We start from the raw sequence: 14270 nt of genomic DNA on the forward strand, positions 1-14270 counted from the left end.
ATTATAAAACTATCAAGTATTTTACAATCCTTATTAAATGCGTGAACTTTTAATGGAACTCTACCACCACACTTTAGTACAATTTTTTTGAAAGAGGGCATTTAATGATAAAGAAATTTTAAAGTCAAGTTTGACAAAAAGTTTGGAAAGTGGCAATTATATCACAATTTTTGACTATGGTCCTAGAAATGTTATTCACGGTTATCGTTCCAAAATTTAAATGAACAAAAATAAATAAAATTAACCACAATAAACAAAAATGATCACACTTTGACCGAAGCTCTGAGTTGCACTTTAAACATCTCAATTTTCAAATCAAGTGAGAAATTCGAATTCTAATTTTTTTCATGATAGTTACGCTAAAATGCTATCACTCCGTTTTGACTTGACGTTGAATTCTGGAACACCCTGTATAAATAACATAGATATTCTTTTAACAATAGAAAAATATTTTCTCTTTCTTAAATGTTCCTGATTTTGAACAAAATTAAATCACAAAAATTTAAAAAAAAATTGTACAAAATCGTAGCTATTTCTGAAAACTTTCTAAGTGTGCCTGTTTAATCCTTTCATTGACTCGACTATTCATTGCATTTTCAATTCAATTGTGCAATTAATTTAAAGACAAAATTAAAAAAAACCTTTCCATCAATCATTTTAACCGCAATCGAACTCATTAAAATACGTTTAGCTCTAGCTCTTCGTTTAACATATTAAAAAAATTTATGCAAGTAGTTTTATAATGCAAACTAATATTTATGCAAAATCGTGCATGATTTGAAGCAATAGCAGAAGTAATCGGATATTTGACTGATTGTGGTATTGGCCTTGCCGCGTAAAATATTGCATTTATATATGTGGTGCTCTCGTAGGTAATCACTTTGTTGCATTTTTATATCTTACATATAGATATATGGATTTATAATTTTATAGATTTATATACATATATATAAACATAAATAGAAATTAGACGATTGCGCATGCTCACACACGCACCTCTTGTGAATATAAATAACAGTCTTGATAACGTTCAATTTGATTTGAACAAATAGTACTTGATGTATATCTGCGTTCTTGTAATATTATTAAATTAATAATAAACACTAATTATAATCAAATAATTTCTTAATACTGTGCTACTTTAATACATTATATAAAAAATTAAAAAAAAATATTTGTCAAGTGCAAAAATTTAGGTTGTTACAAAATGACGCTGGACATTTTCCTAGATTCAAAAGAAAGGTAAACAGATGAGATAAAATTTAATTTTACACTGTTCACCGCATATTATTAAAAAAACGTGACAATGTTTTAATTAATTTAATATACATATTATAATTAGAATTAGTATATTATAATACGATACTTTCAAGTTACTTTTATATCCAAATTTCAAAGAAAAATGACGCCAAGCTTATTAAATGTACCAGCTATTCTTAGTTAAGCAAATCGTGAATAGAATCATGTCTAGCTCATCGGGCACATATTTCAACTAAAAATACACTCCGAACTACAATTTATAGAAATATTCGAATAATATTTGATATTAGACATTATATATACTTAATATATGTAATGAGTCAAAAAAAAAAACGAGGTAGTGTCAAAGGACTTTCACAATTAGGCATTAAGTTCACAGACCTTATACTACAGTTGTAGTTATAAGATCCGTGATTACAAATTGTCTTATAAATCAATAATTAACTATAAAAGTACATTAAGATCAATACCAAACCAATTAATATTTAAATTTTCAGAACCTGCAAAAAATATGATAATTAGGATGAAATAGTTCAATAAGTGTTTACACAAAATTAATCCTGCGATTTCCATTTGATTATTTAGAGTTTCTAAAATTAGTTTACACCATTCGAAATGAGCTAAAAACTGACTGTTTTATATTCTAATTGGAAGAAAACTATAATAGAAGTTAATTAATGTGAAATTCGACTAATTGATTAGATTTTTAACTTATTGTTATAGAAACTGCAAAGAAATCGCTTGACCGACCATTCCACTATTAAAATAATATATTTTCATTTAACTTAAATTTTTTGAAAGATTTTTGAAATATATCTAAAAGATTTTGAGAAAAACGTTAGAGGATAGGATTGATAAATGTGCTATCTATTCCTTCTATTTATCAATAAATTCAAATTTTTTAAGAGTCATAAAGGAATGGTTAGATCAATATTTATCCTTACAATATATTAACATAATATTGTTAATCGTCTTTTATTTTCATTTTAAATAATTGGTTCAGTGTAAACTGAATCAATAATTTATTTGAATAAAAATTAACTTTTTGAATATGTACATATCTACTATAAGTTTTGGTTCAGAAACTGGACCAAAAACGGATGTGTATTATTCGATATAGTAACAATATTCTTCAAAGTGCATGGATCAGCTAAAACAGGCGTCTTAGTTTTGGAAATAGTGCATTGGAATTAAAAATATTGTTAGCTCCTAAGCTTTTTGCTTTTATTCTCATTGATATTATGTTATATTTATATAAGTACATATAAATATAAATATCCATATAAGGGTGGTTCCTAATATGGGTATTTTTGATTTTTTGTTTCCAGAAGCTTAAATGCTTTCAAATTGATAAAAAAAAAATTCTCAAAGTTTCATATGTCAAATTTTTGTTGTAAATTTTTTATTTATGAAAAAAAAATAAGCAATTACAATGTTATTTTCAAAATTTTGTTTCACTTGTCGCTAAGTTGTAAAATTCTAAAAAAAACAAATAGAATTTCACTCATGTTATTTTCATAAGAAACATTAGTTGGAGTTCGGACTGTCTTAAAGTTAATATTAAAGACCTAAAACTTAAATATTATTTTTATTATTTTGAAAGTATTTGAGCCCCTGTGAGCAAAAAAATCGGAAATATCAATATAACAATACACTATATGCATGTAATAACGTTAAACTTCAGTATAAAATTTCAAAGTCGTCCATGTTAATTGTTCATAACATGTAATCTCTGAACAATTACGGTTTTTCAATTACGTTATTTGCACTTAGTGTTAAATTTCAAAATAAAAAAAAAAAAATAATAATAAAATAATTAAGTTTTGTGTTGAAAATTAATTTTTATTTTATTTGTTAAAAAATCATCGGGATTGTAAAAATTAATCTTAAGCAATAAATGCTCAACTTTTTCAGCAAATGTAAATGCACTGAGGACAAATTGGGACGAAGACATTGCATTCCCATTATCTACACCAGAGGATCACATTATGACGTGGGATTTGACATTGTAAGAAATAAATATTTTTATTTAAAAAAAATATCTACTAATTTATGACAATTTCGAATTTAAACATAGAATTTTGAAAGACCTCATATCATAAAATGTCGCTAAAATTAAGTCAGATTTGCTTCTACGTTAGGGCTTTACCATCTTGATTAGGAATCAAACATTTAGATTGAAATAATAAAAGAAAACTATGTTCCATATAAAATTAACTATATCTAAAGAAAAAAACTTCCCGTACCGTAATAGAAAATCTTGGTACGGAACCCAAAAAAATTTACACAAAATGTGTACACATTATTAAAATCTCTATAAAATATCTGATAATTTAATGTACATATGTCCAATAAACATTTTTAACCGCCAATTGGCGGTTGTCATTTGTCATTGTCATTTAAATGACATTTTTTTAACTTATTTTTATTGAGAGTCCATAACCGCTGGACCTGCCTCTCCAAAAATTTAATCAGTTCTTCATCTTGTCAATACAAGTGAAATGTTTTGAATTATTAAAATCGGACACTCCGTTCTCTTAAAAACTGCTTTACCGTTTTTGGCATTTTTTGCCCCGTATCTTCGGAACGGCTAGACCTGCCTTCGCCAAAAACTAATCAGCACGTCTCCTTATCAATACGAATCGAATGTTTTTTGAATTATTCAAATCGGTTGATCGGTGTTCCCGAAATCGTCGACAAAAATTTGCATCCGCACACACACACACAAATATGCACATACACACACATACATCAATTTTTCTAAGGTATGCCAAAATATTCAAAAACTTTTGAAACGTATAGATATATGAAAATTTTCATTTTCGATTTTTTTGCGATTACTATTACTTACCCTAAGGGAAGTAATATTAAAATAAGGATATTAAAAAGAAATCTCAAAATTTTAAAAACAAGCTAGAAGCTAAAGTAAGCAAGACAACCAGCTAGGTGTAAGTGTCATTTCGCCTCGAGACAAACTGATGTATGATCTTTCCCATATGTATAAATACCCCCCATACGTATAAATATCCCCCATATGTTTATAACTTATCATAACATTCATAACAATAACTTTTCAAATTGTTCTGATAAAATTACGGCACACTATGTTGAATTGAAATAATTAAACATAGCATATAATATTGTAAACGAACGAAAAACGAACGATTTTTAAATTTTCAAAATTGATTCAGGATTTTTCAAAAAAACAATCTAAAATCAACGCGGGTTCGCATCGAGTTTAATGGCTTTTAATTGTTTAAAATCGTTGAAGACCTTGCAAACAAAAAATCGACAAATTTTGGCTCGGATACATACACACATACTACTTCCAATTTTAATCTCAAACGATTCAAAATGATTTCAAACATCGAAAAAATATAAATTTTGCAAATCGAATATTCTAGCGAAAACAAACTTCTTCGTGAAGTTAAATTTAAAGTGATCAAGCCACTAGTGAACCCATGTCATATGTGGGACATTCTGAGAAATATATATATATATAATAGATTTTCTAAACTTACAATGCGTATTTATACATAGTTACATCTCAAGGATTAGATAAATAAACAATATTATCAACCAATTTGTTCACTTTGGGATTAATTTTAATTGGTCATGAACAAACATTTATTTTGCCATAAACGAATTAATTTAATGCTGTTGATGGTTACAATAATATATTTACTACTAACATACAGAGATTACAATAATGTATTTACTACTAACAAACAGATGTGATTCGTTTGAAAAATCCTTAAATCGGCGCTTGACTGTATTCTCATATATCTTTTCCAGAAAACAAACGAAAGTAAATTTGCATAAATGCAAATAATAGGAGTATTTTCCAGCATTGTTCATAGCCTTGTTCGTACTTTACAGTCAATTAGATAATCGTGCAAATACAATTCGATCAGTTCGAATCACGATATAGAAAAATTATAATAACGGAACGCGTCCGGTCTTATATCATATATCGCGGAATTATAATTTTTATAATTAAATATATATGATTATTATGTCAAGATTAAAGGTTAAGCATATGCACAACATTGAATTTAAAAGATTTATGTAGTATTAAGATTAATATCATAATTGCCTATATACAGATAATCTATATAATCTCAACTCGTCCTAATGAAATCATGCAGCTAAACTAAATTAATAATTAATTTCACGTAACAAAAATACACGTGATTTTTGGTGGGTGAGGGATGAGGGTCTGAAAATTCCCAAAAAAATGATCACGTGATTAATGGATGCCTCCTAAAGTAAAAATAAAGAACTCAAGAAATATTTTGGAAATGACTAAATGCTAACACCATGGCCGGTATTTTGAATATGGTAGTGTAAAATATGATATCTAGCCATAATCTATTAGCCATATTCTATTAGCCATAGGTATTTTGAATATGGTAGTGCAAAATGTGATATCTAGCCATATTCTATTAGCCACAGCTATATTCTATTAGCCATAATGGCTATTGAAGCTATATCTCTATTTCTAATGAAATTCTCTATAAATGTCGTTTTCAGAATCTGAAATACTTTATCTTATTTTGTTAAATTATGTTGATTAAATTGCATTTCAATAGTTTTTTTTTTTAATTTTTACAGAAAAAAGCTAAATTAGAATACATTGGCATATTGAATTCTCTTCAAATTTTATTTTGAAAAACATTCTTCATGATAATCTATTGTATGAACCGAGGGCACTAATAGTTTCTGGCACTAACATTTATTTTTTTACAACTACTAACTACCAAACCAAAGTAAACCCCTTAAATTATTTTCAGATTGTAGAGGGCCTTAGGAAAACTGTCATCCGATCCGATCTATAGACACTGAATTGTCTGTCGTTTAAAAAATATTTCAAATTATTCTATATAAATTTTGAAATACTTTGGTAATTCAAAAATTGCACATAATTGAAAAACATAAACACGTGTCTAAAACATACATGATTTTCTAAAGCGCGTTTGATTAATTCAAACATCAATTAATTTTTATACTAATCTATCTTCCGTAGGCACTCAATATTTTTATTCATTAAGACCAGAAACTCTATCGCCATACAAAGTTGAATTAAAATCGCCAAAACAAAATTTTCAGAACAATCTAAGAAACGCCGATCTTTACCAAAAACTTATCGCACGATTCCCAAATGGTATCGTTAGAATAGTTTTTTAATTGATTTAACAAGCACATACTTATTACCAAATTTGGTCTCATTCGATTCAGAATGACTTGAAACATCGCGAAACAAAAAAATGAGCATATAGGTTTTTCTGGCGAAAACAAACTTCTGCTGCGGGTAGTTAATAATTATTTAATTAAATTTGAAGCATTTATGTTCGGGTTCATAATTTGTTTAATAGCAAAAAATAATAGTAAAACTATAACTAAAAACGTAAAATTTTTGTTTTTTCTGAAAATTTAGGTAAAAAATAAATACACGTGATATCTTACTAGACTCCTCACTCCCCCTTGTGATTTTTCGTGATTTTTTGTCAAATACCCCCCTCCTTCCCCCCTAAAAATCTCACGTGATAAATGGGTACGAAATAATATAAAAATAAATTTATTAAACAAATCATGAAAGCTTTCATGATATCAGGTTTAGAATTATACATTATTACTTACATAAAATTTTCTATAAAGGGCAGAACATTTTCCAGTTTGATAGCATCATTGTTGGAAATTTCCGTGCCATTAAATGAATCTTATCTGCCACTGTATGAAACTGCGGCTGGTAGAAAGGTGTATGATGATACTCTATGCGCCGTTAAGAAACGAATGCCTCAATACATTGAAGAACTGGAAGGAACTGCTGATGGAGCCAAAGTACCATTTCACAAGGTAAATCATCAATAAGCTATTTATTAAATATATAAATATACGAAGGTGGTCCCTAATATGGTTGTTTTCGAATTTTATCTCTCCCAGTGGCTCAAATGCTTCCAAATTGATAAAAAAAATCTCTGAAAATTTTAGCTCTTAATATTAACTTTAAGATGAAACTCCAACCAAAGCTTCTATTGAAATAACATGGGTAAAATTCCAAACTTAGCGACAAGTGAATCAAACTTTTGAGAATAACATTGTATTTACTTATTTTGATCACGAATAAAAAATTTTACAATAAAAATTTGATGTATTTTATAACATGTGTATTTTACTTAAGAAAAAGAACCAAGAAACTTTGGTTGGAGTGCGTACTATGTTAGAGTTAATATTAATAGCTAAAACTTTCGGAGATTTTTTTTATCAATTTGGAAGCATTTGAGCCAGTGGGAGCAAGGAAATTCGAAAACATCCGTATTAAGGACCACCCTAAATTCGATTCATATAGAGCAAAAAAAGTCGCTTAGGAACATATGATTCTGGGGATTAAAATTGGAAACTTTGCTCAATAAACCATACCTTTCAAATAAATTCTGATGTCCTTGGATTGATCCAAAAGATTAAATTTTTGAAAATTTCCGTTTTGATCCAATTGAAGTGCTGTCACTAACAATCATATATTTATGTAGTATATGCAACAAATCAAATATTTACGTAGTCATATATTTATGCCAAACAATCATATATTTGTGTAGTATATGCAAAAAATTAGTAATAATTATTAATTATAATAATATTTAACCAGATAGATGTGAAAATAAAATAAAAAAAAATGACTCTGGCGGGGTTCGAAATTTTTGAAGATAGTGCGGCAATTTTTTCGACGAAAAATCGAATTTTAGCTCCCATATTTTAATAATTAAATCAATTTTTAACAGAAGCTACTATAAATTGTAAGTCTTAAAGTATTCTCGATATAGTAATTTTCGAAACTAGTGGTGCATGGCATCATGCCTTAAGGCAAGTTGCTGGAACTTCCCATATCATAATGAAATATTCGAGAAACTTCAAATGTTTTTAAATAGATTGACGACTAAGAACCTTACATTATATTTCTAAGAATTATATAAACTAAATTGCAAAGGTAAAACTATTTCAAGTAAATGAACTTTAGAATTTTACTACAATTAAAATTGAATTCTGAAATTCCGCAAATCAGCTCCGAATAGAAATCAACCTTTCGAATAAGAAATCGGACACGATTGCTTTATCGGAAATTGAATCCAATACAATCCGTTGATCCGGTAGCCAAAGCCAGAAATCGTCGACAAAAATGGGATACATACATACATCGATTTTTGAACATAAAATTTTATAATATAAAATGTTAAATAGAAAAATTTCATAATATACTGAATAAGCGCCAAGTGCACTTTTCAATTTTTTATGTATTTTCTCCTGTTCTATTCTGATTTTATGTGTTTCAAAATTCACACCTTTTTTGGTCAAGTGAATAATTTCAATTCATTTAAATCTATTTTCAGTTATTTTTGCTCCATTCCGATGATATACTTCCAAACGTTGTGGAGAAGAGAAACAACAATGTGGATGTTAATCATGGTTGCACTACAATTTGTATTAATCAGCCTGGAGCTGTGAGTATCTATCTAAAAAAAACAATAATTGGAATCGTACAAAAAATTCTATAAACATGTTTTTAAAGTCCAATGATTTAAAATAAAATTTACAAATTTAATTTTCAGGAACTATTATGTCACACTGAAGACGCTCTTACAGAAGATTTGAACCATTTCTACTTCGTAGCTTGTGATATTGATGGCCCGAATGGAACAAAAGAAAAATTTACATCTCTGTGTTATGCTGGACATCTGCCTGGTTATACTATGGGCTATAACCAGCATGGCCTAGTCTACAGTATTAACACAATCCAGGCATTGAACCTGCGTAGCGGAAAGACACGTGAGATATTATTTCGTTCGATGACAAAATTTACATTACGATGAATAGAAAAAATAGTAAATGCTGCGGATTATCTTCATTCCTATGCTCAATTAAGAAGTCATTTTAATGCGGTTTCAATTTAACGCAATTCAATTTAAAACTAGACGTGAGTGTTATTTTATCTTAAGGCGAGCTGAATAAATATTCCGACACGTGTAAATAATTGACTCAATCAATATAAATTGAGATCCAGATTTTTAAATAAAATAATCATTTTTTTATTACTAAAAACTAATCAATACTATTTACAATCGATATCTTTCAAACAATTATAATATACTCATTTTTAGCCTCATTTTTTGTTTGAACATAATATTTAAAAATGTTCGATCAGATCATGAACTTTATCGTCATGATAAGGTGTATTGAAAACGTCCCAAAAATTTAATTAAATCTGATATCTTTAGAACAGTTTTTAACTTCTTGTAGGGCAAGATATAGTAATCGCAAAAAAATCGAAAATGAAAATGTTTATATATCGTTACGTTTCAGAGGTTTCTGAACATTTTGGCATACTTTAGAAAAAATGGATGTATGTGTATGTGTGTATGTATGTGTGTGTTCGAATACAAATTTTTGTCGACGATTTCGGGAACACGGTTCAACCGATTTCAATTATTCAAAAAACATTCGATTCCTACTAATAAGGAGATGTGCTGATTAGTTTTTGGCATAGACAGGTATAGCCGTTTCGAAAATACGGGGCAAATGGTGCCAAAGACGGTAACTCAGTTTTTAAGAGAACGGAGCGTCCGATTTTAATTATTCAAAAAACATTTTACTTGTATTGACAAGAGGAAAAGCTGATTAAACTTTTGGGAAGACATGTCTAGCGGTTTCGGAGATCTAGTAAAAAAAAGTTTTGAGGTCAAAAATGATCATTAGACATATGCACATCAAATCAGATATTTTATGGAGATTTTAATAATGTGTACCAATTTTAATCAAGTTTACATTTTTATGAGTTTCGTTTGCCCGTTAGACGGCGACGCGGCGCTTACGCGCTTCGATATTGCATCTCTATGGAGCTAAAGCTTTGAAAAAAGTTCAAAATTTCCAAAATATTTCAAACTAAAAAAAACATTTTCTTCCAAAAAAGTTTTTTTTTCAAAAATTTAAAATTTCTCGAAAATGTAATCTTTTCAAAGTTTAAAACATATTTAATCTTTTTTTTTAATTTTATTTTGGTACGGTAAGTTCCAGCAATTTGCCTTAAGGCACGATGCCACACTAGTCGAAATTTTAAACTTGTAGTAGTATTTTGGTTAAAAAATTTTGCACGTAGCTGCTATTTGTAAATAAACGACTCGGCCGATCTTTGCGAAAAACTAATCGGTTTAACCATCCTAAAATATTAAAGGCCTACGAAAAGTTACAAGTTATAAAAATTCATTAATTTTTGAGATAATGAGTTAGCTTTCAAATTATACTAGTTACGTATGTGTGAACTATAATTTTTTGCACTCTAAATTTCAAATTTTTTAACACTTTTTAAAAAATATCAGGAGGAAATCGCATTGATTTTTAATCATGATTGCTTCACAAAATTCTTCTCACTCTGAATCCTATGTTTATAAAAATATAATTTATTTTCATTTTGCCACTTGTATGATCAGTGAAAGCCAAACTTTATTTTCGAAATAAACAGTTAAAAATTTTATCGAAATAGTTAAAACCATAATAAAACTCGCTTTGTATTGAGTCGATTATTCACACATACCGGAAAGTTCATACAAGTGGCAAAATGTCGGAACAAAATGCCACTCACCCCTAGTGGAAATATAACTTCTATATAAAAAATGAATTATGTTCTTATAAACATAGGATTTAGAGTGAGAAGAGTTTTGTGAAACAATATAAAAATTTAAATGAAACAACATTAAACCATGGAATGCGTTATTTTCCACTACAATTCGCAATTAAATTTGAAGGATGTTTTATGCAATCGACTATCGCGGTATAAATTTAAAAACTAATAGAGTAATAAATACTGAACTACGCGAATTCTTGGTCAAGGTTATTCAAGAAATATTGTGGTTTTTTAGTAATAAGTAAATAATTTGCATAATAAAATAATTTAAAATCTACGTAATGTAGAAATATTGTTTTCTTTGTCTTACTATTGACCAAAATTATAAGAAAAACGCTGAATGCCTAATCTTATCAAGCAAAAATAAAATGCAACGAATGGAAAAAGATTGACAAACCTATTAAACAGCAAAAATAATTGACGTCCTTTCTTATGTGTAAATTAAATTATGTGTATGTCAGAAATGCATAAAAATAATCGTCACTAAAGCATATGATAAGGTAATATAATAATTTTTATATTTTGATGAATATAAATTTGTTCATTTATTACTAGCATAGAAAACTTAAGACGTTTACTTAGCTAGTAAAAACTTAACTGATTTGCAAATCAGTTAACCATGGTTTACATGAAAAATCCTTCAACCCGTATGTTTAGAGTATGAAGTAATATTTTCCTTCTCAATGCTATATACTAGGATTAAATATCATTTTGTCTTAAGAGGATATTATGGTCAAAATTTTTGAAAAACTGATATTTATTTTTTGAATATTTTAAAGTTTAACTATTCAATAATATGTGTACAAGTAGATTTTTCAAAATTTAAAGTCTTTTTGGGAATGAAACTATTTGATCACAATAATCCTCCTTTGATTCCTTCCTCTGCAAAACTCTAAACGAGTTTTTCTCGAAACTGTCTTTCGATACTATACCCATAATTGCTCAATTTTTACTAGAACGAGAGACTTACTATTTTTACATAATATTCTTTATACAACTTCTTTGCAGTATAAACTTCTTTTCAGTATAAATAATAAAATTCCGATTTTTAATATTTTTCAAAATTTCAATATTCGAATATCAAAAAACGTTGTAAATTTGTTTCAAACAGTTGCTATTTTGTGGAAAAAATTAATTCACCTTGTCCGTAAACCATGCAATAGCGTTATTATTCTGAATTATTTTTTTTTTCTTCGGATAATTTGGAGAGCAAAGATCAGGTACCAATTTTTTTTTTGTTACTCAAAACGTTAATTAATAACTTGTAAAAAAATATAGACCAAAAGTTGCATGATCTTTCCGATATAAGTAAATAATCGACTTAATCTACAAGAAATCAACAAATTATTTTATGAGTGATTTATAACTATACCGAGTTGCTTTAGAGCATTATGATATGAAAAACCAGATATTGATTCACATGCACATCGTTCAGTTTTGCATAAATTACTTAAGTTTAAAAAACATAACTAACAAACCAAAGCGAGTGCTCATTGGCTTCATCAAATGACTTTTAAATTGACATTTTTTAAATTGATTCAGCCGTTTTTTGTGAAAACTTCGGTAAAATTCAAAAATTGGCCGATATACACAAACATGAGCAAACACATACTTTTTTCTAATTTAGTCTTAAACTATTCATAATGTTTTGAAATGTGGAGACAACACAAAATTAGATTTCCCAAATTTTATAGCTAAAACATGAACTTAAACTGTTACCTCAAAATATTCATAAAACTGTCCTTCAACATCTTTTATGTGTTCGGATATTCAATTTCTATTTATTCATTCCACCAGCGCGCCATTTCCTCGGACGTGCATTATTAGCTGCAAAATCCATTCGCGATGTAAAATGCATTTTAGAAGATGCAGGTTGCGGCGCGGCCGATGCCTTTTCTGTAAATGCTACATTTTTGGATGACAAACCTAGGGTTTTTTATAATATTGAAGTTGCACCTGCAGATGATGACCAGGACCAAAGTTTGATTGATGCTACATGTGCTGGACCGGGAAAAAATCTTGTGCATTGCAACAGGTACATTGCCACAAATTCATCACAAAAACTTATCGTCGACTGTGAATAATATAATGATTTTGTCAGCAATTTTTTTTTAATTATAACAATCTACATTATTTATTGTTGTACAAAGAACTATTCTTAAAAATAATGTAAGAAGAAATGTATTTAGATAAACCACTAATTATGTTTACTCATTTCAACAATATCTTCATTAATTTTTTATATCTGTTAAAATACAAATATGCAATAACCATTTAGGCCTATGCGTATATGCCTAAATAGTACTATTTTTTATTAATATGAAACATTCAAAGAATTTTGAAGGGATTAATAAACTTCTTATGTTTTGCAATAAAATAATACAGAAGTTAAAAAAAAATTGCAGACTCTTACGGTTGAAAACTCCAGAGGTGGAAGGTTTCATAATAGAAAATTCACAAGCGCGAATGGATGAATTGGACAAGAGAGGCACTGCCAAATGCAAATTGGATGCCATTAATGCACTCGGTGATCAAAGTAGAACAGATCATAATATTTTTCAAGATAATGGTCCGGATGATTATGTTAAAACAATAGCTGTGGGTATGTATGTACTGCTACAAATTTGCTTATTGGACATTATATATATATATATATATATATATATATATATTTATATATGAGATTCAATCTTCAGGGCAATACATCAATTAAAAACTTGAAAGAACTTATAACATTTTTATTGTTTCCATATGTTTCGATGCATTGTGTTGTGTCATCTTCAGTAGACGAATTTGTATTTTTATTATTATTATTTTTATTTAATTATTTTTATCTCAATTCTTACCAACTATGTCCACCCTCACAATTGACATCTTTTTAATTATATGCACCCTCCGCTTGTTCCTTTTTTTACCTAATCTACATGTGTTTTGCACATTTTGATTAACTGTCGCATCGGACATCGACATTACAACATGTGCTCTTTACAATAAGAAATTCTTCTAAAAATTTATAAAATTGTTCCGATTTAAAGTCACAAAAACTGTTTTTAGTAGTGCAATTGTGAACAATTATTACTAAAATTAATTACATGCAATTACATGTAAGTTTTTAACACCATATCACTTTCTTTATATAGTATTTGAATTAAGAGTTTTAATCTGTTTTTTCAAACTAGTCCACTGAAGATAACACAAAACAATGTTATAAGTTCCTACAAGTTTTTAATTGATGTATTGCCCTGAAGATTTAATCTCACATATTTCAACATCTAATTATTAAAAAAAAAATTAAAAATATATATATATATATATATATAATATATATATATGTAAA

General features: G+C 28.1%; 2 protein-coding genes across 2 annotated transcripts in view; one reads left to right on the forward strand and one right to left on the reverse strand.

Moving 5' to 3' along the window:
* The first annotated feature begins 1207 nt into the window (after positions 1-1207).
* Positions 1208-14015, forward strand: LOC113367028. Its single transcript, XM_026608658.1, has 8 exons — positions 1208-1242; positions 3175-3268; positions 6919-7116; positions 8646-8756; positions 8865-9081; positions 12731-12968; positions 13339-13535; positions 13969-14015. The coding sequence occupies exons 1-8, from the start codon at positions 1208-1210 to the stop codon at positions 14013-14015; spliced, it is 1137 nt and encodes a 378-aa protein (XP_026464443.1).
* Positions 14016-14108: 93 nt separating this feature from the next.
* Positions 14109-14270, reverse strand: part of LOC113367029 (zinc finger protein 436-like) — a 2044-nt gene continuing 1882 nt past the window's right edge. The window contains 1 exon segment of the mRNA XM_026608659.1: positions 14109-14116. Within this exon segment, the coding sequence (XP_026464444.1) occupies positions 14109-14116 (8 nt within the window).

This window comes from Ctenocephalides felis, unplaced genomic scaffold (genome assembly GCF_003426905.1).
Source record: "Ctenocephalides felis isolate EL2017-DRISC unplaced genomic scaffold, ASM342690v1 CF-g0.4_SCAFFOLD_01170, whole genome shotgun sequence".
Classification (NCBI taxonomy): domain Eukaryota; kingdom Metazoa; phylum Arthropoda; class Insecta; order Siphonaptera; family Pulicidae; genus Ctenocephalides; species Ctenocephalides felis.